Source organism: Brassica napus, chromosome C7 (assembly GCF_020379485.1).
Source record: "Brassica napus cultivar Da-Ae chromosome C7, Da-Ae, whole genome shotgun sequence".
Lineage (NCBI taxonomy): Eukaryota > Viridiplantae > Streptophyta > Magnoliopsida > Brassicales > Brassicaceae > Brassica > Brassica napus.
The window spans coordinates 10,003,354-10,028,342 of record NC_063450.1 but is presented as its reverse complement, the minus strand read 5'-3'; the positions used below and the strand labels follow the sequence as shown (position 1 = coordinate 10,028,342).

The 24,989-nt window shown below is 36.9% G+C and overlaps 2 protein-coding genes across 4 annotated transcripts; both read right to left on the bottom strand.

Annotated features, from left to right (window-relative positions):
- Positions 1-13,856: 13,856 nt before the first annotated feature.
- Positions 13,857-20,002, bottom strand: LOC125590719. Of its 2 annotated transcripts, XR_007326725.1 has the most exons (7): positions 19,434-20,002; positions 19,280-19,352; positions 19,120-19,184; positions 18,950-19,030; positions 18,331-18,413; positions 16,216-18,264; positions 13,857-16,126 (listed from the first exon to the last, which is right to left on the bottom strand). XR_007326725.1 is itself a non-coding variant. In XM_048764459.1 (5 exons), the coding sequence occupies exons 1-5, from the start codon at positions 19,478-19,480 to the stop codon at positions 18,353-18,355; spliced, it is 327 nt and encodes a 108-aa protein (XP_048620416.1). In that variant the 5' UTR covers positions 19,481-20,002; the 3' UTR covers positions 17,611-18,352. The 2 variants fall into 2 exon arrangements, 1 of the variants encoding a protein (XP_048620416.1); XM_048764459.1 differs by lacking the exon at positions 13,857-16,126 and having other exon boundaries at positions 17,611-18,413.
- A 1,144-nt stretch (positions 20,003-21,146) lies between these two features.
- Positions 21,147-24,711, bottom strand: LOC106445622. Of its 2 annotated transcripts, none has more exons than XM_013887211.3 (9): positions 24,454-24,711; positions 23,956-24,147; positions 23,693-23,790; positions 23,124-23,193; positions 22,830-23,006; positions 22,470-22,726; positions 22,063-22,153; positions 21,726-21,936; positions 21,147-21,586 (listed from the first exon to the last, which is right to left on the bottom strand). In XM_013887211.3, exons 1-9 carry the CDS (start codon positions 24,622-24,624, stop codon positions 21,369-21,371), a joined length of 1,485 nt encoding a protein of 494 aa, XP_013742665.1. In that variant the 5' UTR covers positions 24,625-24,711; the 3' UTR covers positions 21,147-21,368. The 2 variants fall into 2 exon arrangements, with proteins under 2 accessions (XP_013742665.1, XP_048618374.1); XM_048762417.1 differs by having other exon boundaries at positions 23,956-24,181; positions 24,454-24,670.
- Positions 24,712-24,989: the final 278 nt, after the last annotated feature.

Sequence of the window (24,989 nt, the reverse complement as noted above, 5' to 3'; positions counted from 1 at the left end):
CATAGAATCATCCAAAGCACGCATTTGAAGGTTAGACAATCCAGCAACTGAGTTTCCGGGACGGTTTCGTTCATCATCACTACTCATGGTTCCTGAAATTTCTTAAACACAAAACGTTAGATAAAAATCCTCACTCTCTCAAGTGTTTGATCCTCACCCACACACGTGTTTCTCTCAGAATTTGGATGGTCACACTAGCAAGTTTCCTCTCAGGGTTCTAAGAATCCCAATGGAAAAATCGAAGCAAACACAAGGGAATTTTCTCAAGATAGAAAGATAAGAGATTTTGGTTTTGGAATCCGTTTTAACCACCTCAAAGGCTGGATTTCTCCTCAGCCAGCAGGCTTTCTCTTCCACCACCAATCCACAAATCAAACTTGAAACATTTTTTTTTTTAAAATTTCGTAGATCTCTTTTTCTTTTCTTTTTTTTTAAATGGATGGTAATGAGGGCCCAGATTCAAGATAGATAGAAGAAGAAGTGTTTATGAAGAAATGGAAAATTAGAAGATGGAATGATTTAGAAGATACCAGACGAGTGGCTCTGATACCACTTGAAGGACCCTAAGATCGGCTCACTCAAATGGATCAGATTTGGATATGAACTCCGGATGGAGAACTGAATGGATTGAAGGGTCGCACGAAGGTTGCGGAATGGCCTTCGATATTCCCGTCTTCAGTTGGTGCTTGATATGACTCACAAGTCCACCAAAAGAAGAACCTCGAATCATTGCTTGATATGACTCACAAGACCAACGAGTTTGAGAAAGTGTTTGCTTGTATATGACTCACCAAGAAAAAAGACAAGTTTTAAACAAAGAACAAAGAGTTTAACTCAAAAACTTTAGACAAAATCGATTGGTTTATTCAATAGAAGGGATTACATACTTATAGAGTTTTGTAGATCTAGACATGAAATAGTAATGTAGGAAAACAAGACATAGAAAATATAAACTTGACTAGATCTAGTCAAGGCACGGAAAATAAAGAAGACTAGTCAAAGTGACCAATCGGTTTCCGTCCAGATGCATCTGAACCAGCTGTGTCCAAAGCGGTAGGGATCAGCACATAGGCGGGACGATCAGCAAGGGCCGCGGGACGTTCTGATCGGACAAGTTGCGTTCCAATAAAGCCCAAGTCTTCTGATAGCTTAAGGATCCTTGCCTTAGAGAAATATCCAAAGAAAAAGTCCATGATCGGATCGAAAAAGGTAGAGAGATCATCAGCACGGTCGTCGGTACAATGCGGTACAAGCCAATCGAGCCAAAAGAGAGAAGCCATGGTCTGAATCGGAACTGGCTCGACCTAAGTGGAGTCTGGCTTGACCATCAGCCTTAGCTTGTCGAGTTGGCCAGGAGAGACGGACTTCAGCTCGGTCAGTTCGAGCATCTGGTCGAGGATCTGGACGAAGCTCCAATCCGGACGTTCGCAGATCGAACCGGTACACGACCCGATTGGTCTGTTTGATCTGATCGGAAGGATGAACCTCAATTGGGACGTCTGGAACGTTCTGATCGGTCTGGTCCATGGACTAGGGCACATCATAGGGGATGTGAACATATTTAGGAGTTTCGTGAAGTTTAGGCGGAGCAAAACTTCATGTTCTTAGTTAGTTTTCACGAAAGGCTAAATAATAAGGTGATAGGGCGGATTCTAGCGTTTTTGATTAATTCAGTAGTAACGGTGCAACCAATTCATGATATGTCTCGTTTAGTTTACCTCTCAGCTAGTAACTGACAATTACAAGTGTGGTAGCGCATTTTTAGTGGAGTAGAGTGGAAATACTGAATGAATGCATTGGTTTGCATGAAACAAATAATGCCAGAATAGAGGAAAATGGCGAATAAGATTTTCGCACGATCGATGATTTTAATGTCTTTATTGGAACCAGTTTTGGTGCTTAATTATCACTGGATTTTGTTTTCTCAAATGTCCTTATTTCTGGAATTCGAGTTCTCTTGATCCAATAAGCTCATATATATTATCTTTTATATGGATGAAGAAATATTATCTTAGCTATATCATTGATTCCGAAAAAAAAAACGAACACCCAGAGATTGAAATCATGAGTCAATTCATGATCAAACACTTGAATCCAATAAGCTTATATATATATAAAGAAGTATTATCTTATTACTACGACAAAACATATTTTTTACGAGGGCAATATTCCTTGTAAATTCGTCGTAAACGGGGTGTTACTATGGATTAACGTCGAAACACGTTTCATTGTTAAACGTCCGTCGTAACGGAGGTTTCGTGGTAAACACCTCGTAACGTTTACGAGGAAAGCTTTCCTCGTAAAACGGACGGAAACATTTCGTCGTAATCGAGACATAATATTTCGTAAAGTACTCGTATTATTTCGACGTAAACTCCATGTAACATTTACAAGGATTTTACAATTCTGCCGATGTAAGCTCCACGTAAACGTTAGGACGACCTTATTTCGTTGTAAATTCCTTGTAAACGTTACGACGACATTACGAGGATTTCGTTGTAAATTACATGTAAAGTTTACGACGAATTTACATCTTTTCTTACCATTTAATATTAAATTAAAAATAAAAATATTATTTAATATTCAAAATTTTAAAATTTTAAATATAAAACGAAATATGAATATCAAAACATATTTTAAAAAAAAACTATTTAAGAGCCATAACATAATATTTAAATTCATAATACAAAACGGAACAAATAAAAAAAAAACTACTACATATTATCGAAGTAGTCGTTGGCGGTGCTCACCCGAGCACCGGTCTGGATCAGCATCTTCGGGATTTCGTATTGGCATCCCGAGAGCTGGTCCTCTCTTATTTAATGCTCTCTGCATAGTCGGGTTTTCCACCGCCATCACGTCCAACAGATCTTCAAGAGAGTCTAAATGATCCTGCTGGCTATCCATTCGAGCTTTCATCTGAGAATTCTCTTCATCCCGTCACGAAGCATATGACGAAGTTGTCTTTGCAACTTCGTTGCAACTTCGTTAACAGAGCATATGCCCACTGTTCGTTCCTTTTTTCTAGGAGCCACTTAAGAAAACATATTAAATAGTTAAATTATATTAAATAGTTAAATTTATTTAAATAAAATTTAAAATTTTTACCTTCTCGAAGATCCTATCGACCTCTTCGATGGTCAGTTTGACGTCGGGAGACTGATGGGTTAATTGCGTCTCCCGCTCTTCATAGTTTATACAAGACTAATTAAAAGGATTGAAACAAATTAATCCATTAATTTATGGAATGATCTCTGGATTCCAACTTCTAACTTGAGATCAACAACTTGCAAGGTAAATATGTGTGACTCTTATCTTATTGCACTAATTTTATTGGGTAAAATATATGATTTTTTTTAAGGTTTACCACTGTAATGATAATCAATAAAAAGCTGGCAAGCCATATTATGTTTATTAAAAAAAGTAAAAATAATCAGAAAATAGTATTAATTACCAGAAAAAGAAAAGAAAAAAAAGAATTTGTCGTTGCAAAACTCAAAATCGTAAACACAAAACATTAAACCCTAAACCCAAAACATTAAACCTAAAACCCTAAACCCAATAACCCTAAACCCTAGAACTAGGTTTACGGTCTTGGGTTTAAGGTTTAGTGTTTAAAGTTTTATCTCTAGGATTTAGAGTATAGAGTATTGCTAGCGGTGCTTAGAGTTTATGGTTTAGGGTTTAGGTTTTGCTGACGACGTTAACAACATAAAAATTTTTTTGACAATTAATACTATTTTTAGATTATTTATTATTATTTTTCATAAACATAATATGATTTGGCAATTTATTATTGGTTATCAGCTAGAAGGTTAACCCAATAAAAACTCAAAATATAATGATGCTAAGAAGAGATTATCGGTGAAGATGTGGTCATAACGAGAATTTGCCGATTAGTTTGGTTTGGAAAATGGATATTAATGGTTAGCACAATACCAATTTGGAAGATATTAGATTATATCAGGATACAACACTATAATTACATCAGAATAAATGTCGGGAAAGAAAATTTACTTGGACATGGTGTAAAATCTTATGAATATGCATGAAAGAATAAAATTAGAAAGTTGCCAGATTATCTTGGATGTAATCGGTGAAAAAAACTATGATATATTATGGAGAAATCGGCCAATTCATACATCAACAGTACGCCGCAGTCCTGGTCAGTACATAAACTGATGACCTGTGCTAAAACATACATCAACGTAGATTTATTTTAAATTTCATACGCGAACTAATAAAATTAGGCTAAATTATACATTGACCTCTTTTTCGTTAGTCAAACGTTTATGAATGGTAACATGTCATTAACGGAACCATACGTCTCATATTGGAATTATTTCGATTTAAAATAATAATTATTAAAAAAACATATTCTTGTCAAATCTGTTGCTGGGGGATTTCGAACCCGAGTTTGGTCAATGACTATTATGTCTCCGAACCACTGTGCCAAGTTGATTCTATGTTTCTAGTCTCCAAGGTTTAATATTTATAGCTAATATATATTTAATTCTAATATTTATAGCTAATATATATTTAATTCTGATATTTTTTTCCTTGTTGTTTGTCTTCTATAGTCATCATCTTCCTAGTGTTTCAAAAAAAAAAAGTGTTTCAAAAAAAAAAGTCATCATCTTCCTCCTTCCTCTCTAACGTTACAGTAAGAACCACCACTTTCACTCTCACCTTTTTCATTTTCAGTTTCACGTCAACTTAATTCCTCCTTATCGCTTTTTTAATCAACAACAATCAGTGGCTGGCTAGATCTCACTTTCATAGGGGTCTTTCACTACAAGAAAACACATGCTTAACTACGAAAATTAACGAGGAAAAACAATCCTCGTAAATTTGCGTCGAGTTTACGACGAATTTACGTGAAAAACTAAAGTCATCGTTATTTCCTCGTAACGTAACGACAAAACTGTTTCGTCGTAAAGTGGATGTAATTTTACGAGTATTTTACGAGGAAAAACTATTTCCTCGTAAATACGACGTAAACTTTGCGTGGTATTTACGAGGTAATAGTTTACGTGTATTTAGCGAGGAAATTTTTGAATCCACCAACTTTATAGGTGTTACACGTTTTTTTTGCCCACCTAATTAATTTTCGTCGTAAATTCATAGCAAAATTACAACTACCAGATTCGAATTTTCCTATAAATATGGATGTTTGAACATCATTTTAAACACACCAACAACAAAAAACGTGAAAGAAAAAAAATGGCTGGCTCCGGGACTATTTACGAGTTGCGGAAGTGGATGTATATGCATAGAGATGCTAACGGGAGAGTGACGAAAGAATACCTTGCGGGTCTGGAGACATTTATGCATCAAGCAGATTCAACACCGCTCGCCCAAGAAAGTGGTAAGATGTTCTGTCCTTGTCGGAAATGCAACAATTCGAAACTGGCAAATCGTGAAAATGTTTGGAAGCATTTAATAAATAGAGGTTTCACGGCAAATTACTATATCTGGTTTCAACATGGAGAAGGTTTTAATTATGATCAGAATGAAGCAAGTAGTAGTAATAGCAATTTTCAGGAAAAAGAACCGGTTGATCATCATTTGCATAATGAACATAGTTACCATCAGGAGGAGATGGTAGATTATGATAGGGTTCATGATATGGTAGCTGATGCATTCGTAGCTCATGATGAAGATGAAGAACCTAATATAGATGCAAAAAAGTTTTACGAAATGTTAAACGCGGCGAATCAACCACTTTACAGTGGTTGTAGAGAAGGTCTCTCTAAATTGTCGTTAGCTGCTAGAATGATGAATATTAAAACTGATCACAATCTACCTGAAAGTTGCATGAACGAATGGGCGGACTTGTTTAAAGAGTACTTGCCGGAAGACAATGTGTCTGCTGATTCTTATTATGAGATTCAGAAACTGGTTTATAGTCTTGGGTTGCCTTCGGAGATGATAGATGTTTGCATCGACAACTGCATGATCTATTGGGGAGATGATGAGAAGCTAGAAGAATGTCGATTCTGCAAGAAGCCACGATTCAAGCCGCAAGGACGGGGACGTAATAGGGTACCGTACCAAAGGATGTGGTACCTACCAATTACAGATAGATTGAAAAGATTGTATCAATCAGAGCAGACTGCTGGAAAGATGAGATGGCATGCCGAGCATACTCAGACGGATGGTGAGATGACTCATCCATCAGATGCAAGAGCCTGGAAACATTTCAACAAAGTACATCCAGATTTCGCTAGCAATATCCGGAATGTGTATCTCGGATTATGCACAGATGGATTTAGTCCGTTCGGAATGTCAGGGAGACAATATTCATTGTGGCCAGTCTTTCTTACTCCATACAACCTGCCACCGGAGATGTGCATGCAACGGGAGTTACTATTCTTGACCATATTAATACCTGGTCCGAACCATCCAAAAAGGTCCCTGGATGTTTTCCTACAACCACTGATAAAAGAGTTGAAGGATTTGTGGTCAACAGGGGTGAGGACGTATGACTGTTCAACGAAGACGAATTTTACGATGCGAGCGATGCTTTTGTGGACCATAAGTGATTTTCCTGCCTATGGGATGTTGTCTGGATGGACTACACATGGGAGATTAGCTTGTCCATATTGTAATGGAACGACAGATGCGTTTCAACTGAAGAATGGTAGGAAGACAAGTTGGTTTGATTGTCACCGTCGATTTCTTCCCATTGGCCATCCTTACCGAAGAAACAAGAATTTGTTTAGGCACAAAAGGGTTGTGAGAGACACTCCTCCTCCATATCTAACTGGAGAACAAATTGAAGCGCAAATCGACTACTACGGAGCTAACGAAACAGTTCGTTGGGGTGGTAATTGGCATGTCCCTCGTAATATGCCAGATTCTTACGGTGTTCATCACAACTGGCACAAGAAGAGTATATTTTGGGAGTTGCCATATTGGAAGGATCTTCTTCTGCGCCACAACCTCGATGTGATGCATATAGAGAAGAATTTCTTTGAGAACATCATGAATACAATATTGAATGTCCCAGGGAAGACAAAAGACAACATAAAATCGAGGTTGGACTTGCCGGATATTTGCTCAAGAAGCGAGTTACATATTAAAAGCAATGGACAAGTTCCCGTTCCGATATTCAGATTATCTTCAGAAAAAAAGTCGGTGTTGTTCAACTGGGTGGCATCAGAAGTGAAGTTCCCCGATGGGTATGTTTCGAATCTCTCTAGATGTGTTGAAAAGGGTCAAAAGTTCTCCGGGATGAAGAGTCATGATTGTCATGTATTTATGCAACGACTACTGCCCTTTGCATTTGCGGAGCTACTTCCAACAAACGTACATGAAGCACTTGCAGGTACGTAGTGTATTATATCACAATAATTTACAAAATAATATATGACTAACAATGTGTTTAATTTTTTTTTGAATATAAAAGGCATTGGAGCATTTTTCAGGGATCTGAGCACACGCACTCTTAAAGAAGAAGTTGTGGAACAGCTTCAGGAGAACATTCCCATCTTATTGTGCAACTTGGAGAAGATATTTCCTCCCGGATTTTTTGACGTCATGGAGCATCTAGCTGTCCACCTCCCATATGAGGCATTGCTTCGTGGACCTGTACATTACGGATGGATGTATCAGTATGAGCGAGCCATGAAATATTTGAAGGGAAAAGCAAAGAACCTCGCCAAAGTTGAAGGTTCTATAATTGCTGGAAGTTTGACGGAAGAAGTTTCTCACTTCACATCGTACTACTTTGCGTCAAAAGTACGTACACGGAGAAGAGCTCCAAGAAGATATGATGATGGTGGTGTTGCGCCAACATATGCAGTTGCTGGTGTTCCAGACATCTTTAGCCAGATTGGGCGACTCGGTGGGAAGTCTAAAGAGGTTTGGTGGTCGAGTGAACAAGACGCTCATAGTGCACACACCTATATTCTACTCAATTGCGAAGATCCATTGATTCGTTATTTTGAAAGGTAACATATATTGACACTTCGAAACACATATAAGTATAATTAATTGTATAATTGCGAGAGATTCATTCCTATAAAATGTGATTTTACAGCCTATTTGTTTCTCAAGTCGAAGAAACATTTCCTGGTATATCCACAAGTGACGTAGACAAAAGGAAAGATCAACACTTCATTAAGTGGTTGCGGAATCAGGTATTAACTAAAAAAATTTTCATACATTATCTGTATTTCATTAACATTCTCTTTATTTTTGCAGGTCACCACATCACAGATGTATTTCACACGAGGCTATACTTTTCATACATATGACTATGGTAGACAACGGGCGACCAGTAACTATGGAATATGTGTGAAAGGGGAAACAGATTTCTACGGGATCTTGACGGAGATTATTGAAGTCGAATTTCCAGGGATACTGAAGCTGAAATGTGTCCTCTTCAAATGTGAATGGTTCGACCCCGTCGTCAACAGAGGTGTTCGGTCTAACAAATTCGGTGTAGTTGATGTCAACGGTGGACGAAGGTACAACAAATTCGAGCCTTTCATCTTAGCTTCACAAGCAGACCAAGTTAGCTTCCTTCCATACCCTCGGATGAGAGATTCAGGTATAAATTGGTTAGCAGTAATCAAAGTTACACCTCGAGGACGAATCATCAGTGGAGAAGAACCACCATTGCAAGAAGAACAGATAAATGAAGTTGAGGAACCTGAACAAGAAATTGATGATATCCTTCTCATTGATCCGCATAATCACGAGTACGAAGATCTTACCGATGATGCCACAGACGAAGCTGTTGAAGACGAGTTTAATGAAAATGATGATGTTTCTAGTGATGACGAGAATGTCTATGTATCCGATTGATGTATTTGTTTTATGAATAAGATGAGGGAGTTTGTTTTATGAATAAGATAATGTGGGGTTTGTTTTATGAATAAGGTAATGTGGGAGTTTGTTTTATGAATAAGCAAATGTGGGAGTTGTGGTTTGGAATGGAAATAAAGATGGGGTTTGAAATATATGAAGTAGAAAATAAGGAATATGGGGTTTGGGGTTTCGGGTTTCGGGTTTTGGATTCTAGGGATGTAAACATAACACTCGTTAATTCCACGTAAGCTTAAATCGTCGTAAAGTCCTCGTATTCCAACGAGTAAATAACGACGAAGGACTCGTTAATTCCACGTAGGACTAAATCGTCGTAAATACCACGTAGGATGAATTCGTCGTAAATACCACGTAGGATGAATTCGTCGTAAAAACCACGTAGGATGAAATCGTCGTAAATATAACGTAATACAACGAGGAAATAACAACGAAACCTAAAAATAAATATGGGGTTTGGAATATATGAAGTAGAAAATAAGGAATATGGGGTTTGGGGTTTCGGGTTTCGGGTTTCGGGTTTCGGGTTTGGGGTTTGGGGTTTCGGGTTTTGGGGTTCCGGGTTTTGGATTTCGGGTTTCGGCTTTCGGCTTTTTGGTTTCGGGTTTGGGGTTTCGGGTTTAGGTGTTCGGGGTTTGGGGTTTCGGGTTTTGGATTTCGGGTTTCGGGTTTCGGGTTTCGGGTTTCGGGTTCTAGGGATTTAACCATAACACTCGTTAAAAATAACGACGAAACTTAAAATTAAATATGGGGTTTGGAATATATGAAGTAGAAAATTAAAGATGGGGGTTTGGGTTTCGGGTTTCGGGTTTGGGGGTTGGGGTTTCGGGTTTCGGGTATGGGGTTTCGGGTTTCGGGTTTGGGTTTCGGGTTTCGGGTTTCGGATTCTAGGGATTTAAACATAACACTCGTTAATTCCACGTAAGCACAAATCGTCGTAAAGTCCTCGTAGGATGAAATCGTCGTAACTACCACGTAAAATGATTTAAACAAAACACTCGTTAATTCCACGTAAGCAGAAATCGTCGTAAAGACCACGTAAACGGATTTATACATAAACCCGTTAATTCCACGTAAGTACAAATCGTCGTAAATATCTCGTAGTGTACAAACTTGAAAAAAAAGGAAAAGGAGAGAAATACCAGATTAACATGTGGCAAGACTTCCAGCAATTATAATACGTAAGTCTCGCCCACATGAATTCTAATATCTTCTCCTTTTCCTATTTTTTTCAAATATTTATAATTTGAATAGGATTTTTTTGAGGATTGTGATTTGAGATAAGGTGTGATTTGGGAGTTTGTGTGTGGTTTGAGAGTGAGAGTTGTGGGTATATTTATAGGAAAGCAAGCCTCGTTAATTCCTCGTAAGGTAAATCGTCGTTAATACCTCGTATAAAAAAACACGGGCCTTTGTGATTCCTCGCAATTTCCTCGTAAAAAAAAAGACGGGCCTTTGTAACTGCTCGCTATTTCGTCGTAAACTTACGAGGAATTTGCGACGATATGTAATCTTATATATACACCCGAGCGCTCACTCTTTCTTTCCTCTCTACTTCCTCTCTACTTCCTCTCCATTTCGTAGCAATGGTTAGCCTCTCTGATTCCTCTCTAATTTGGTTAGTTTATGATAGATTAGGTGGTTAGTATAGGGAATTTAGATAGGTTTGCGGATTTTATGTTGTTTAGTGTTGATTATGTGGATAATGTTGGGAAATATATTGTTGATGTTAATTTTAAAATTTTCATTTTTTTCCAGGTTCGAAAAGGAAGACTTACTGCCCATTACAGAGAGATCTTCGGTGAGCCGGGTAGTCGTTTAGACCCGGCCTCTTCTTCCGCTCCCAGTTCTTCGGGCCAGGAGACTGTCCCCGAGACTCAGTACACTCAGAGAGTATCTGGGTCTACTTCTTCTACTGCACCATCGGCTCCTCATGTGCCTCCTCCGATGCCTCCTCCTGTGCCTCCTCCGATGGCACCTCCGATGGCCGCCGATATTCATCCTGATTTGATGGTGCCTCCGAGTGCTCCTTACTCGCAGTACACTGTAGAGGACATTCTCAGTCTGCCAGGCAGAGAAGGTTTACCAGTCATCGACCCAGACCGACCGGACGGAACTTTGTGGTATGTTGCATTAATTTTTTTTTAATTCGTTTAAATTTCTTTTATAACATTAAAAAATAATTTATATTTTAAATTTGTATTTTCCAGGTGGGGGGTTGACGGATGTCTTGCATCGGACGTAACCGACACGATCAAGGGTTACTTCTCCATGCCACATCCAAACTGGAGTAAGACGCCTCACTACGTCAGAAAGACGTGGTTCAAAATTTACGCTGTAAGTTTCTATTAATTAATTATATATACTTTAATTTTTTCATGATTTATATATATACTTTCTAAAAAACTAATTGTTAATTTATTTTTCCAACAGCAAAAATATACTTGGGCCTTGGGGATCACTGAGAGGGTGAGGAAGAAGTTTAACGCGAAGGCGAAAGTTCGCTTGTTGGACACGGTCTCCAACTGGAAGGGTGACTGGATCGTGAAGGGGTATGAGCGTGGCAAACCCGCTGAGCTCACCACGGATGTGTGGGATGGCCTCATCCGTTATTGGCGCCTTCCTGATTCCATTAGAATCGCCCAGGCTTGCTCTAACTCCCGTAACACGGTCGATGAGCACGGGAACGGGCCGATGCTTCACACTACGGGCCAAAAACCCCACGCCGGTGTCCGTTTGGAAATGGTAATTAAATATTTTATTAAATATTTTTTTAATATATATATTAATTTATTCTAACTTTCTTAACTGTTTTTTAGGCCAAAGAGACGGGACATCTCCCTTCTCTTATGGAACTTTACGAGAGGACCCACAAGAACAAGGCGGGCGTATTTGTAGATGGCAAGTCCGAGCAAATCTACAACGACGTAGTTGCTCGGGTTGAAGACCGCCAGACTCAGCTGACCCAGCAGTCTACCGACGGATTACCCGTCACCTTATCCACACTTGACGTGGATAAGATTTACGAGGAGGTAAATTTTCAAAAAAATTAATTTTTTATTATTCATTTAATTTAACTTTAAATTTTTACTTACAATATTTATTTTTTGTTTTTAAGGTTGTCCCTAAAAAAAAGGGACGGACGTTGGGTATTGGTTCCGTCAACGATGTTCCGAGAGCGACATCGTCTTATGGTCAGCGACGGGATGATGAAGTCACTGAGCTGCGTAGAGAGTCCGCTCAGCTGCGTAACGAGTTGACCGCGACAAAATCTCGTATGGGTGGAGTCGAGGGTTTCTTGGACGTTATTGCGGCCACAAATCCGGAATGGGAGTCCATGTTGAGGAACATGCGACAACAACATCCCATTCAAGGCGAGTCATCCGACGTACATAACGAGGCGGATGTTACGAGGAGGAGTGATGAATTCTACCGGGCGATGAACGACCCTTAGTTTTTTTTTTGGTTGTTGTATTATATAAATTCAAAACTTATTTATATATAAAATATTTTCATTTTGATTTATTTTTATTTTAAATTTTAATTTATTATTAAATTAAATAATTTTAATTATTTTTTAATTATATTTTTAAATTCTGTAAAAATAATAAAAACGAAGTAAATTCGTAGCTAATGTACGACCTCTTTACGTGGAAACCTTACGAGGAAATGACGAGAAACAATTAACGACTATTTTACGAGGAAACATTTGCGAGGAAATAACGAGAAAAAGTTTACGAGTATTTTACGAGGAAATCGTTTCGTGGTTGTTACGTGTATTTTGCGAGGAAACTCTTTCAAGATATTTACGTGTAGGTTACGAGGAACTCATTTCGAGGTATTTACGAGGAATTGTAGCGACGTCTTTGCGTGGAATATTGACGTGGTCTTTACGACGAATCGCCCTACTTCGTCTTTACGACGAAATTTATTCCTCGCTAAGTTACGACGAATTAGCGAGGAAATATGTGTTACGACGGACGAGTAACGAGCAAACACGCTTCCTCGTTATTTCGTCGTAAAGCCTCTTTTACGACGAAATAACGAGGAAAACCGCCCTCGTTAAGGTGATGTTTTCTTGTAGTGATTAGTCATTTATTACAGAAAATAATACATAGAGAAGACATGAACATGTGACATACGGGTCAAAAGAAGGGATCTTGACCAATTTACCACAATAACAACATTGGATATAAGCCTATAAATTTTTATTTATTGATTTCATGTGGGTCAGTTGACCCCCATGCCTCCAACGTGGCTCCGCCACTGACAACAATGACAAACCATTTTTTTAGTAAAAAAAAAATACCAGTGAAACCATTTGGTTGTTTGTATCTATGGTTTAAAATATATGTCTAATAGAAAAAGTGAGAGTGGAAGTGGTGGTTCTTGCTGTAATGTTACAGAGGAAGGAGGAAGATGATGACTATAGAAGACAAACGGCAAGCAAAAAAATATCAGAATTAAATATGTATTAGCTATAAATATTAAACCTTGGAGAAAAGAAACAAAGAATCGACTTGTCACAGTGTTTCGGAGACATAATAGTAGTTCGTGTAAGAAATTTAAAATAAATCTACGTTGATGTATGTTTTAGCACAGGTCATTAGTGTATGTACTGATCGGGACCGCGGTTTACTATTGATGTATGAATTGGCATTTTTCCCATAAATTATGATACATAATGTACTATGTGTAGGGCATATGAGGAGTTAAATAAATCATCTTATCACTGAACTCTCTATCTAAGGTAGCATTATCTTTTCAAACATGATTATTATTTTTAGAAAATTATAAATATATAAAAAAAAAAAAAATTGGGATCATATCCATTGTAGGAATTAAATGAAGTATGTATACATAGCAAGGAAAATACTATGATATTTGTGTAATAATTGACATATTGCCCTTGAGATGCACCATTTACATTTGAATGATTTTTTTTTTCTTTTCTTACAAATATTTTTCCCTTCTACTTTAATTGCTTCCAATTTCTGTTAATAAATATTGAACTTTGTAGTTTACATGATAAAAACATAGATTTTTTTTCAACACATAAATGATTTGAAACTTTCAAAACAGACATATATTTTATAAATTTTATATAATACTAGGGTAAACCAGCCCTACGGGCGGGGGAGTTAATGACAAATAATATAAATTTAATTTACATGTTTAATTTATTTTTAACTAAAAATATATTTAACGTTCATAGTTTTTACAACATTATTAACTATTCATTTTATAAATTATATATTTACTTAATTATTATAAAATTGTAAAAATAATTTTCTTTTTTTATAATTTTTTTCTTAAAAATTAATGATTTTCACGATGTAAAAAAAATAACTTATTCATTATAATATAAAATATTTAAAGATAGATAAATTGATAATATGAAACTATTCTTACACTGTACATAAACATGTTCTTTTTTGAGAAACTGTATACATATACATGTTTGTTAGAATCTTATATGTCCTATTATATATATGAAAATTAAGTTAACCATGTTATCAAAATAATTGAACAAATTTTCTGAAATAAATATTACTGGCTAACTTAAAAAAGATAACCTTTACAATAATTCTATTATACATTACTATATATTGACTATATTGATTGTATCTTGTCATTGGATACAATTATTTTCAAACTAAATTTTTAAAAAAATTGTTTGATCATATATTATTTGTTGGTTGTGGTTTTCGTTTTTTTAATTTTTAAATGTTTTCCCTTAAGATTTACTTTATTGTTGGCTTAGATTTGATGAATCATGATAAACAATATGATAGATGGATTTTTCTCTTATGAGTTAAGTTTTTAAATAACTTTATGATGAGATGATAATATGAGAAGAGAAAACATGAATGCTATCCCAAGGAGGAGACATCATCATCAAGAAAAAACTTCAGATTCTATTCAAATACATCAAGAAACACACAGAGAAATTATCATTACATACATACACTTGTCATCAAATTCAGCAATCAAATCATTTTTAGTTATGAAATATACACCAAAAGAGAAACAAAGACACTGTTTTAAAAACTTACTTCCGAGTTCTTTTACGATTATCCATGCCCTCTGTGGAGTCCAACATCCAGGCATCTTATGCTGTTGGGTTTCTTGAGCAAGAACACCGCAATGAGAAGGTATTTTGCTGAAGTACACATGGAATTTCAACATTTCAAGTTCTTCACCGTTTTAAAAACTGTAGCTGGCTTTATGTCTTCTCCCGCCCGGTGTCATCATCATGAGGGCGATGAGACCCTGAGTATCTACTATTCCTGCCATGAAAGCATGTGCATACAGTGAATACATACGATAAGGAAGACGTGAAATTGGTAACTTTATGCTGGAGGTTAATTTGTTAACTATACAAACATAAATCAGAAGAAAATATATATGATTCATCTCCTTACAATATAAATCCTGAAGATTTGATTGTGAAAACTATCTAAAGAGGCAGAAAACTAAATATACCAATTTGAATTTCATTAGTAAAGACTAAAGAGTGAACCTTGATGAACATGTCAAAATAGCCAAACACTATGTAATCAAGAAACATTTGTTGTAAAGCTCTGACTCCACTTATTAAGTGAATCAGTATCAACAATCCCATTAACCATAGAAGCTCTTTCGTGGTTTCATAGTCTTTTTGCCTGGTTCATTTTGAAGTTAGTTATAACTGTTGCAGTCCATACACATAAAGCATAGTACAATTATAGCAAACAAATTCACAATAGCTTATGTTTTAGTAGCTTGTTTTCCTCTGCCAATTGCGAACCAAAATATCTCTGTAGAATTAGAATCCATATGATTTTCTTAGGGGACAACTGAAAGCTTGAAGAAAAATATCTATGTTTTAACGGATATGAAAATACTTAAATATGATATACCTGATGTGTGTGTGAGAAATCTTAAAGACTCAAAGAACATGCCAAGAAGGCACTTTTGCTCTTGTTTGTCTTGTCCTCAGAGTTGACCATGTTGTAACTACAAAGAGAGATTCAACGTAGGGATATGGTTAATGTTCTTTGCAATCTCAACAAAACTGGTCTTCTCCGTGAACCTAATAGAAACAATAAGATTTACTCCATCGAGTTAATAGAAATAATAAGATTTATTTGTGGTATAAAAAATCAGAGTTTAAGTTAATAAAAATATATCATCTCATCCACCAAAGTAATATAAACACCAATGAGATCACCACCCTTATTCACATTCCGTGCTTCCCATAAATGCAGAAGCTTTGTCACAATGGTCTCGCCACACCTATCAGCCTTCGATTCTGAAACCAGAATTTTCAAATTTAAAATTTTTGTACTGAATTTGAGAGTCAAAGGATTGAAGTGATGACTTGCAGGGATATAGACTTACATAGTTATACTCGCAGTTTCAAGTAATGGGAGAGGCATTGGGTGATAGATCGTGAGAAGACAACATTTGGATTCACGCACTTGGAGACCAAGATAAGACACGACTGTTTTGCTCCACCGGAATATGTAACATCACATTCAGTCAAACCATTCCTTTTCACAACCTCCACATTCATGGCCTCTCTCCTTCACACGCTCTTTCTCCTAATCTCTCCCTCAATTCAGCAGCCGCCGCAGCTCTAACTCAACCACCTGATCCTTCTCAACTACCATCTCCTCTGTCATTTCCATCGAAGACAAGTTCCCCGACTCCACTCTCTCCTACCTCGATCCCACTACGGTGGTGTCAAAACAGTCACCATCTCCTCCACCGGGAGGAAAACCATCCTACTTGCCGTCCCATGACCATGAGCTTTCACTCCAAGCTGCTCGCAGAAAACGTTCATGGATTCGTTAAAGCCAGAGAGCTCTAATCCAAAACCAAGAAGGCGAGTAACAACGATATGTAAAGCATCAGATGATGAATTATACGGATACAAACTCAACTATTTAGAGTGCAGATTCACCGACTGTAAGAAGAAGAGATGCACTAAATGAGAAACATTGGAATGAATGGGGAGAATGAGTTAGGAAGAACTTTAATGACAACGATTTAATGTAATTCGTAACTGTTCGGTTTCCTATTGTCGGTGAGAAGAACTACAGTCGAATTGAAATGAACGGCAGATTCCAGCAATGATTGGCCGTTGTTAATCGTCTCTGGCGAAAAAAGAAGAACCCTGACAATCTTGACTTGCCATTCTCTAAGAAGGAGAAGGTGAGACAAAGGTGAAACAAATTAAGCTTTTGTTTACATTTTTCAGCCCAAATAACGTTATTCAAAACCTATGACATATTAATGTTGCCCTACCTATCCTGTCTAATCGGCTTACACTTAACATTAATGTTGGTGAATCAGTGGAATAATGAGTTGTAATGCTTGAAGTATGCAGAGGGTGGGTAGGAGATGATTTATCCATTCCAGTCAAGATGACAAACCTTACAATCAATCCGATAGTAAGTTATTGTTATGGGTCAAGTTATAAAAAAATTTGGGTCTGCTTTAAAAATTCTTACGTTTATACAGTTGATTGGGGTATTGTTTCTTAACCAGAGAGCTTCAACGTAGAAGAGGTTTGAAAACTTGTCCGATAGTGTGGTTTTTAGAGCATGTGAAAGAAGAACTTGTGTGTTTTTCTTGCGTTGGTTTCGGTTGGATCAATACAGTTGATTTGAGCCAGTAAAAAATTAACAATGTAAAAGTCTAAACAATCTGTTTGAGTCGTTAAACGTTTATTTTTCTAACTAAAAATTCCTGATTGATTAGTTGTCATCAGTATACGAAATACCAAGTGCTTAGGAACCTCAAAATCATTAAGTCCTCTAAGAAAAATTAAAGTCTAAAAATAAGTAAATTGTGTTCAAATATTAAACCAATGCAACAACGATAGTTGAAAACCAAATAAAGAAAAACTTAGTCAAAGCATAAACATAGAAAAATAGAGACTAACACTCCAACGCATGCTAGCATTGACTGGGATGAGTGATGGATGCTCTATTATCCAGCAGCACGGTTAGCTTTCTGTGCTACATCAGTGTTACTGGTGGTTTTGTTTCCCTCATCAGTAAGGTCCCCACAACCTTTCGAAGATGCACACACATCAATCTCAACTGGGCTGTTATAGGTGACAGAACCGATGAAGAAAGCACCTTTGTAATAGCTATAGACTTAGTCTCCCCTGTCAAGTTTTAGTAAGATACTTTGACCCTGAACTTATGTGTTTGACCAATGGTGTCGTTGTCGGCACCAATGTTTTCATTAGACTACATTTTTTTTAAAAAAAGAGAGTTATAAATAACTCTAGGTATAATCTGAAGCCAACTAAGCTCAAAGTAGTTGTCAACTTATTCCATAGCGTGCTTTCCTGTCAACTCATGACCTGCTACACTAAGTAGCACGAAAACAGTCTGGTTGTTGTCGTTGTCATAGACAGAGACTTTTGCATGCTACCTGTGATTAAGAGAAAAAAGTTAATGACAGAGACAAAAAAGTAATTATTGAGGTTAGTGTTCATACTTTGCAACACCAGCTAGGTTAACTAGTCATATTTTGGGTACATCAATGAAGAAGGGCTTCTTGTGCCTTTAGTTTTACAATCACTGCAGGCAATATAGTACCACGTTCAAAATCATCAATTGTGGCTATGCAGACAAACAACATATCTTCCAATCGGTTAGAAGCAATAAACGTCAGCAACACTGATTTAACATAAGGCTACATAAACACATAGTTAAGATGAACACATATTAGCTGAAGAGTAAAATAAATCTATATTACAGTTCAACTTGAACTTGGTAAGATATAAGTAATCAAAGTCAACTATATGATGAACAAAACCTATCAAGCATCGATCCAGTTGCCGCTTCAAGAGCATAATATTTGGCCTTAAGTATGGATTTAATATAAGAGATCAGTAAGACAGCCAAAATATCCAATTGGAGTTTTTAAAGATAAAATAGTTTGACTGAGAAAAATCTTCAAGTTAAATGTTTAAAAATTTGAATTACTGACATTTTAAAAAAAAATCTGGGATGGTCAAATAAGTACATTAGTAGAAACATTTGCCAAAAATTACATAAACATCTCATGTCACAATTAGGAGTCAGTTGGTTAAGAAAAAGAGAGAAATGATTACCTCCAACACGTTTTGCGTTCACGGTTGCAACTAAGAGGACGATGGGAGTATTGGCACATGCTGTAAATTTCTTGGAGAATTCTGATAATCAATGTTATACAATTTCATAACAGGTCCCCGGAAAATGATAATCATTGATTGAATACAACGATCCATTAAAATTGGTTTACCTGGGAGCTGAGTGTTGTGATAGATAATCCAAGCAGCTCGTTTTGTTTAAGGAACATGAGCCCTTCTTCAAGCAATAGAGAATTCAGAATCGATAAACAAAGAGCAGTTAGCCGGAAATATTCAATCAAACAAGTATTTAGATTGCAATAACAGACTTACATTTACATCCACCCACATGAGTACCTCACAGAACCGGAGTAATCCGACCTCAACAGTGGAGGAGAATCTAGGACTTCAAATCGGAGAAAAACATTCTGGAGTTAGCCATATCACAGAGACTAAAGAAGATGCTTTGGAGAGGAGGAAAGCATACCTTTTTATACCAGTAGAAACACCGCCTCTCAGAAGATTAACACACATTTAAGAGTAGATCGTGGGTAAAGGAGTAAAGAACATGTTAAATGCGATGAATCTGGAAGGAGTTTCATTTTGATTGATGGAAAGAAGGTTAAAGGTCGTGATCGAAACACCAAGGAACGGAATAGTGACGCCGACTAAAGCAAATATGTCTCTCCTAATGGTAGAGATCGAAGAACGATGAGAACCCTAAGCGCTTGAGCAACTGAGAACGGGCCGCGTTAAATGCCAAGAATAAAGCCCAAATGAAGATGAATCCCATATACATCCACACACTGTACTGAAACGCATTGTTTATAAAAAGAGGACAGGTGTCAGCCTCTCATTGCCCTATTTGATGAGGTGGTAAGAGGAGAAGAGAATAATCTTCTATTTTATATTATAAGATTCTATAGTCGCGATTTTAATTCTATATTATTTTAGACATATAATATAATATAGTTAGATTTAATTTTTAAAATGAGACACAATGTTGGTGTGTTCCATTCTATTTAGAAACATAGAATAGTACAATATTCTCTCTCTCTCTCTCTCTCTCTCTCTCTCTCTCTCTCTCTCTCTCTCTCTCTCTCTCTCTCTCTCTCTCTCTCTCTCTCTCTCTCTCTCTCTCTCTCTCTCTCTCTCTCTCTCTCTCTCTCTCTCTCTCTCTGCATGTTCCTTTACTCACTCATCGCCACTCATCTTCATCTTTCTCATCCTTCATTTCTTCATCTTCTTGTTGCTATAAATTAATTATTTACTATATATTTTTAAAAAATAGTATAGTACAATATCGACCATTATATTAAAAATCCTTACGCGCGGAGAAGGAGAACGTTGCCCACTTCATACTAAATTGACACATATATCAATGTATGGCTACATTCTTAATAAATAGGTTGTTATGAATATTAAACAAAATGGCTCATATATAAAAATGATTATTTTTATAGATAATTTGGTACACAAGAAAATTAGGAAAAGTAGGTTTTAAATACATAAACATTTTCGTAATATCTTCAAATGATATCAATGCATGGCTATATTCTTAATAAATAAGGTTGTTATGAATACTAAGCAAAATGACCCATGTATAAAAATGATTATTTTTGTAGATAATTTCGTACACAAGAAATTTTTTAAAAAAGGTTTTAAATACATAAACATTTTCATAATATCCTCAAATGGTAGAAATAGAAGAAATACTATGGGAAAAACAAATTCAAATCTCAAAAGATAGAGAAAAACGTGTCAGAATATATATATATATCTATATTCACCAGAACAAATGGGCTCACAGAGCTTGGTGATGTTATGTTGCTAAGACATAGAAAGTATTGAATTAGTTAGTTCTGAAGGCATAGATGATTTCGTATACAAAATACTGTTGGGCAGTGCAAAGTATAAAGACTTTTCATCAAAGAAGATAGTATTCACAATGGACTGCTTAGGTTTTGATTTTATGAAGATAGTGTCTACATCAATAGAGTAGTTAGTGTTCTCACGCACTTGATAAAATTCACATAAGATATTTTTCAACAAGTTTACTATTACACTTGTTCCACATGTAAAAAATTCAAAGATGGACAATGTATTATGGAAAGGTCGGAGTCTCCCATCAACAATATGTGTCATGCTCTCCTGGCTTGGCTAGCTAAGCTGTTATAGTGAATCTTAATATTACAGTTTATTTGTTGGAGAAAACTAATCCGTCTTCCCTTCTTTTAATATTTGTTTTCAGATGTTATCAAAGTTAAGATCCAAATAACAGAGTACAGCTAAAGTGGAAATGACTTGCCATAAGAGCAGCTGGCGAAAGAGATAATATCTACAAAGGAAACTGAATCGGATCCTGAGTCATGTATTAAGAAGGAAAACGCACAAACAAGACCAATCTGACTCTCTTATTATATCAAGCAGAGGGCATTGAGGTAGTTATCACGACATAGGACAGGTATTGAAGTCCTTCCTGGATCTTTGTGATAGCTGTGGTTTGGTCAGAGCGAAGACTATTGTTGAAAGTGCTTGCCTTTTCCTCCATGGTTGATGTTTTCAGAAGTTCATCTTTGGAATCATCAGCGGCAGCTCCTTTGATCGCAGCTGAGAATGTTTCAGAGACATCTGATATACCTGCAATTACGAAAAGTATATTCGAAAAGTTTCACCCTTTTAGTTTTCTCTAGTTTCACAAGCATCCCCAAACTAAAAACCAGTATAAAACTAAGGCAAAATAAAACCCCAAACTAAATTGAAATGATTATGGACCAACCTGTTATAAAACTGTTGGAAACTGCTTCCACATATCCAGCCATCAATTCTGCCTTACCTCTAATCAGCCTAGCTTTTTCAGTGGGATCCTCTGGCCACTCGATTTTTAATGTCTCAGCGTCTTCATCCTCAACTCTGTTGGCATGAGATGTCATGGATTTACCGAGGATAAGCAGATGAGTGACTGCAAAACAGCACATCTCAGAAAGTCCCTGCAGAACAAAATTTCATATTAGTTGATAGGTTTCAATTCGGCCTCCCTCAAAAAGGAAGATACTGGTGGTACAAGAAAGAACTATCTTTATATTCTAAGAGAGACAAGGGAACACTCTTCGCACATGAACTCCTTCTGAGTGAAGAGAGTCAAGCCTGCCACCGGTCCGCTGGATCGTATCGTTTATGTTTAGACCCGCTAAAGCGTTTGTGAACCTGAAATCATCACAAGTGACAAGCAAATATAATTAGATCAAAGAAATATACTACATACGCACTTATCACTTAATCTTCACATGGGAACTTTCTTGACGCAAGACAAACCATAAAATAAACTTTTGTGTAGATTTCAAGTTTCTAATCTGTATTTGGTTACGGATCCGGAGGGACAAACAACAGATTCCTATGACATTGCCGGGTATTGAAGGAACGTATTACGGTGATTTTGATTAGAAAAGAAACATAAAAAGAGCAAAAGAGAAATATTAAAGAGTATAATTTGAGAGAAGGAAAGGAGAATAGTTATGATTACCCAGCAGCCATATCAGCAGCTTTGCTGACGCTGGAGTTGTACAGATTCTTCATGTCATCATCATTGCCTTCGGTGTTAATATCTATTTTCTTCCCTTTGTCAGACTCTGCTTTACGTCCACTCATTTCATCAGCGAAGCTGAATAGTTGCTGGATCTGTTTGAGCGTCCCATCAAACAACACTTTCTCATCTTGCGACAGTTTCCCCTTTCTCCTGTTGAACAACAGAGTATAGTGGCTTGACAATGCTTCTAATTCCTGAATCATCAGACAGCAAGAAATTTAGGGCAAATAAAGTTTAAGAGAATTATACTTGATAGGAATTTGACAGACAAGTGATTTTCATAGATAAGTATCTCACCTCGAGCTGCTCAGGACCACCATAAATGTAAAAGCATCGATCAAACGTCACTTCCTCCATCATTTGATCCCTGTTCTTCTCATTTCCGAGACCAGTCTCTGTAATCAATAAATCCATAGTCTCCTTGCCAACAAACTCAAGAACTTGCATTCCTTTGGCAGTTAATGCTTTTCCCGTCTGCATATCAGAAGAAAGGGCTAAACGAAATGCTGAGCTAAAGAAAAACAGAAGAAAGGGCTAAACGAAATGTTAAGCTAAAGAAATAAGACAGAAGAAGACACAAACAGCACAAACCTCCAATAGAGACGGTGCACCAGATCCAGCTTCCCTAGGCGAAGAACCTTGCTGGACACTGTCTTCAAGCCTACAAGAGAAATAATGGAGCATCAACAACTTGAACATTGTCTTCTCATAGGAAAAGCAGTCGCTACTAAAAAACACAAGACCTCTGTAATCGTTAAGCTACTACAGTCTAACCAGTTGCCAGTAAAAATGTATTCTTATCGTTAGCAAATGACACGTACAGCCTACCCAACGTTTTACTGGTAATAGAGAACCAAAGGAGCAAGCAAATTTACCAGAAGAAGAATCTATTAGATTATACTGAGCATGTTCCTGTTGTTGTTAAGTCAGCCAAGTATTTAGACCCTCCGAAATTTGAAGTAATTAATTTCAGGCTAAAACTTACCTAAATATATTCACGCAGCATTGAATTGATAAATGATAAATCCTTTAAATTACTGCAGTCCAGCTAAATCTTATTTCCGTTTTTGTCAGGGTATAACGTTAGTGACCTGAACCATTTCCACTCACAAATTTTTTACACCCTCAGTGACATACAAAAGAAAAGAAAAGTAACATACTTTTGCATCAAACTTGTGCCTCCTTTTAGCGCATTTCCTAGCGCCATCCAAGCTCCAGAAGTGAAACTCTCAACTGAATCATCGAAAACCTTCAAACCCTGGAAAAGGCAACATATAGAAACTACGTAAATTTTAACATATAAGCATAAAACTTATGGGCAGAAACAAAAGGTCTATGTAGTAAAGAGCAATATCGCATTATCAATATCATCACAACGGTCAACGGGTGCTTGGGCTATAAGAAGCAAGAGAAAACACTTTGCCTGGCTAAGAAGAGACTCTTCACTTGCATCCTCCAATTTGCCTAAAGCTAACTTCTTTAACTTGTCACTCTCATCATCACTATCCTGCTCTGTATCAGTTATCTCTTCTTCCTTGGCAGAAGATTCTGAGTCTTCATCCGCTTCTTGCATATCCGCAATGCTTTTCGCTGCTTTCTCTGCCACTGCTGCAGCCTACACGAGAAGATGAGCATCATTCCCAAAAACTCTGGTTCAAAGAAGATACAGGGAAACATAATCACTTCTAATTATAATCCCATCAGCGTTGCAAAAACTCAATGACCAAATAAACATTAAAAGAAAAATATAAAAAATCATTTCTTTATGATTATTTTGCATCACCATCATCTTCCTACACATTTATACACAATACACTAAATCGCTATCATTTGTTACTGTACACTCGGATCCGATATCTCCAAGGCATTTCCAGAATACATAAAAAAAAAAAAGTAGGTCAAATCGGAATCGGGACATTACATTACGAGATAAATCTTCGGCGGCTTTTTGAAGATCTGAGAGCACAGAGAACCCCCAGCCCCATCCACCAGTGTTCTCCGGTGTCGGTTTCTCAGTTTCGGGATCCTCTCTCCGAATTGATTCTTCCTCTGATGACTGCTTCTCATCGTGCGTTTGTTTGTCTCCCTCCATCGAGAGGGGAAGGAAGGCAAATGAATGAAATGGTAACAAACTGTACTTCTGCTTCGTCGTGCAGCATAAGCATCCCTTCCTATACGTTGTCGTTTCGGTCGAATTTTAAAATACCTCTACTGTAGATTTCTTTCTTCCTTAGCCCAATATCCTAATCTTTGGCCCAATAGCCTTGTTTTCTTTACGGGTATACGTTGTCGTATTAACCCACCCTAAAATGTGGTGTTACTGTTCTAGGTTGCACGAATCTGAGATCCTTTTCATATTCCGGAAACGTTTTGGAATGGAAATCTTATTGGAAACGTGTGAAAATGTATTAGAAATGTGTTTCTTATGAATTTTATTTTCGAAACGCGATGAAATCT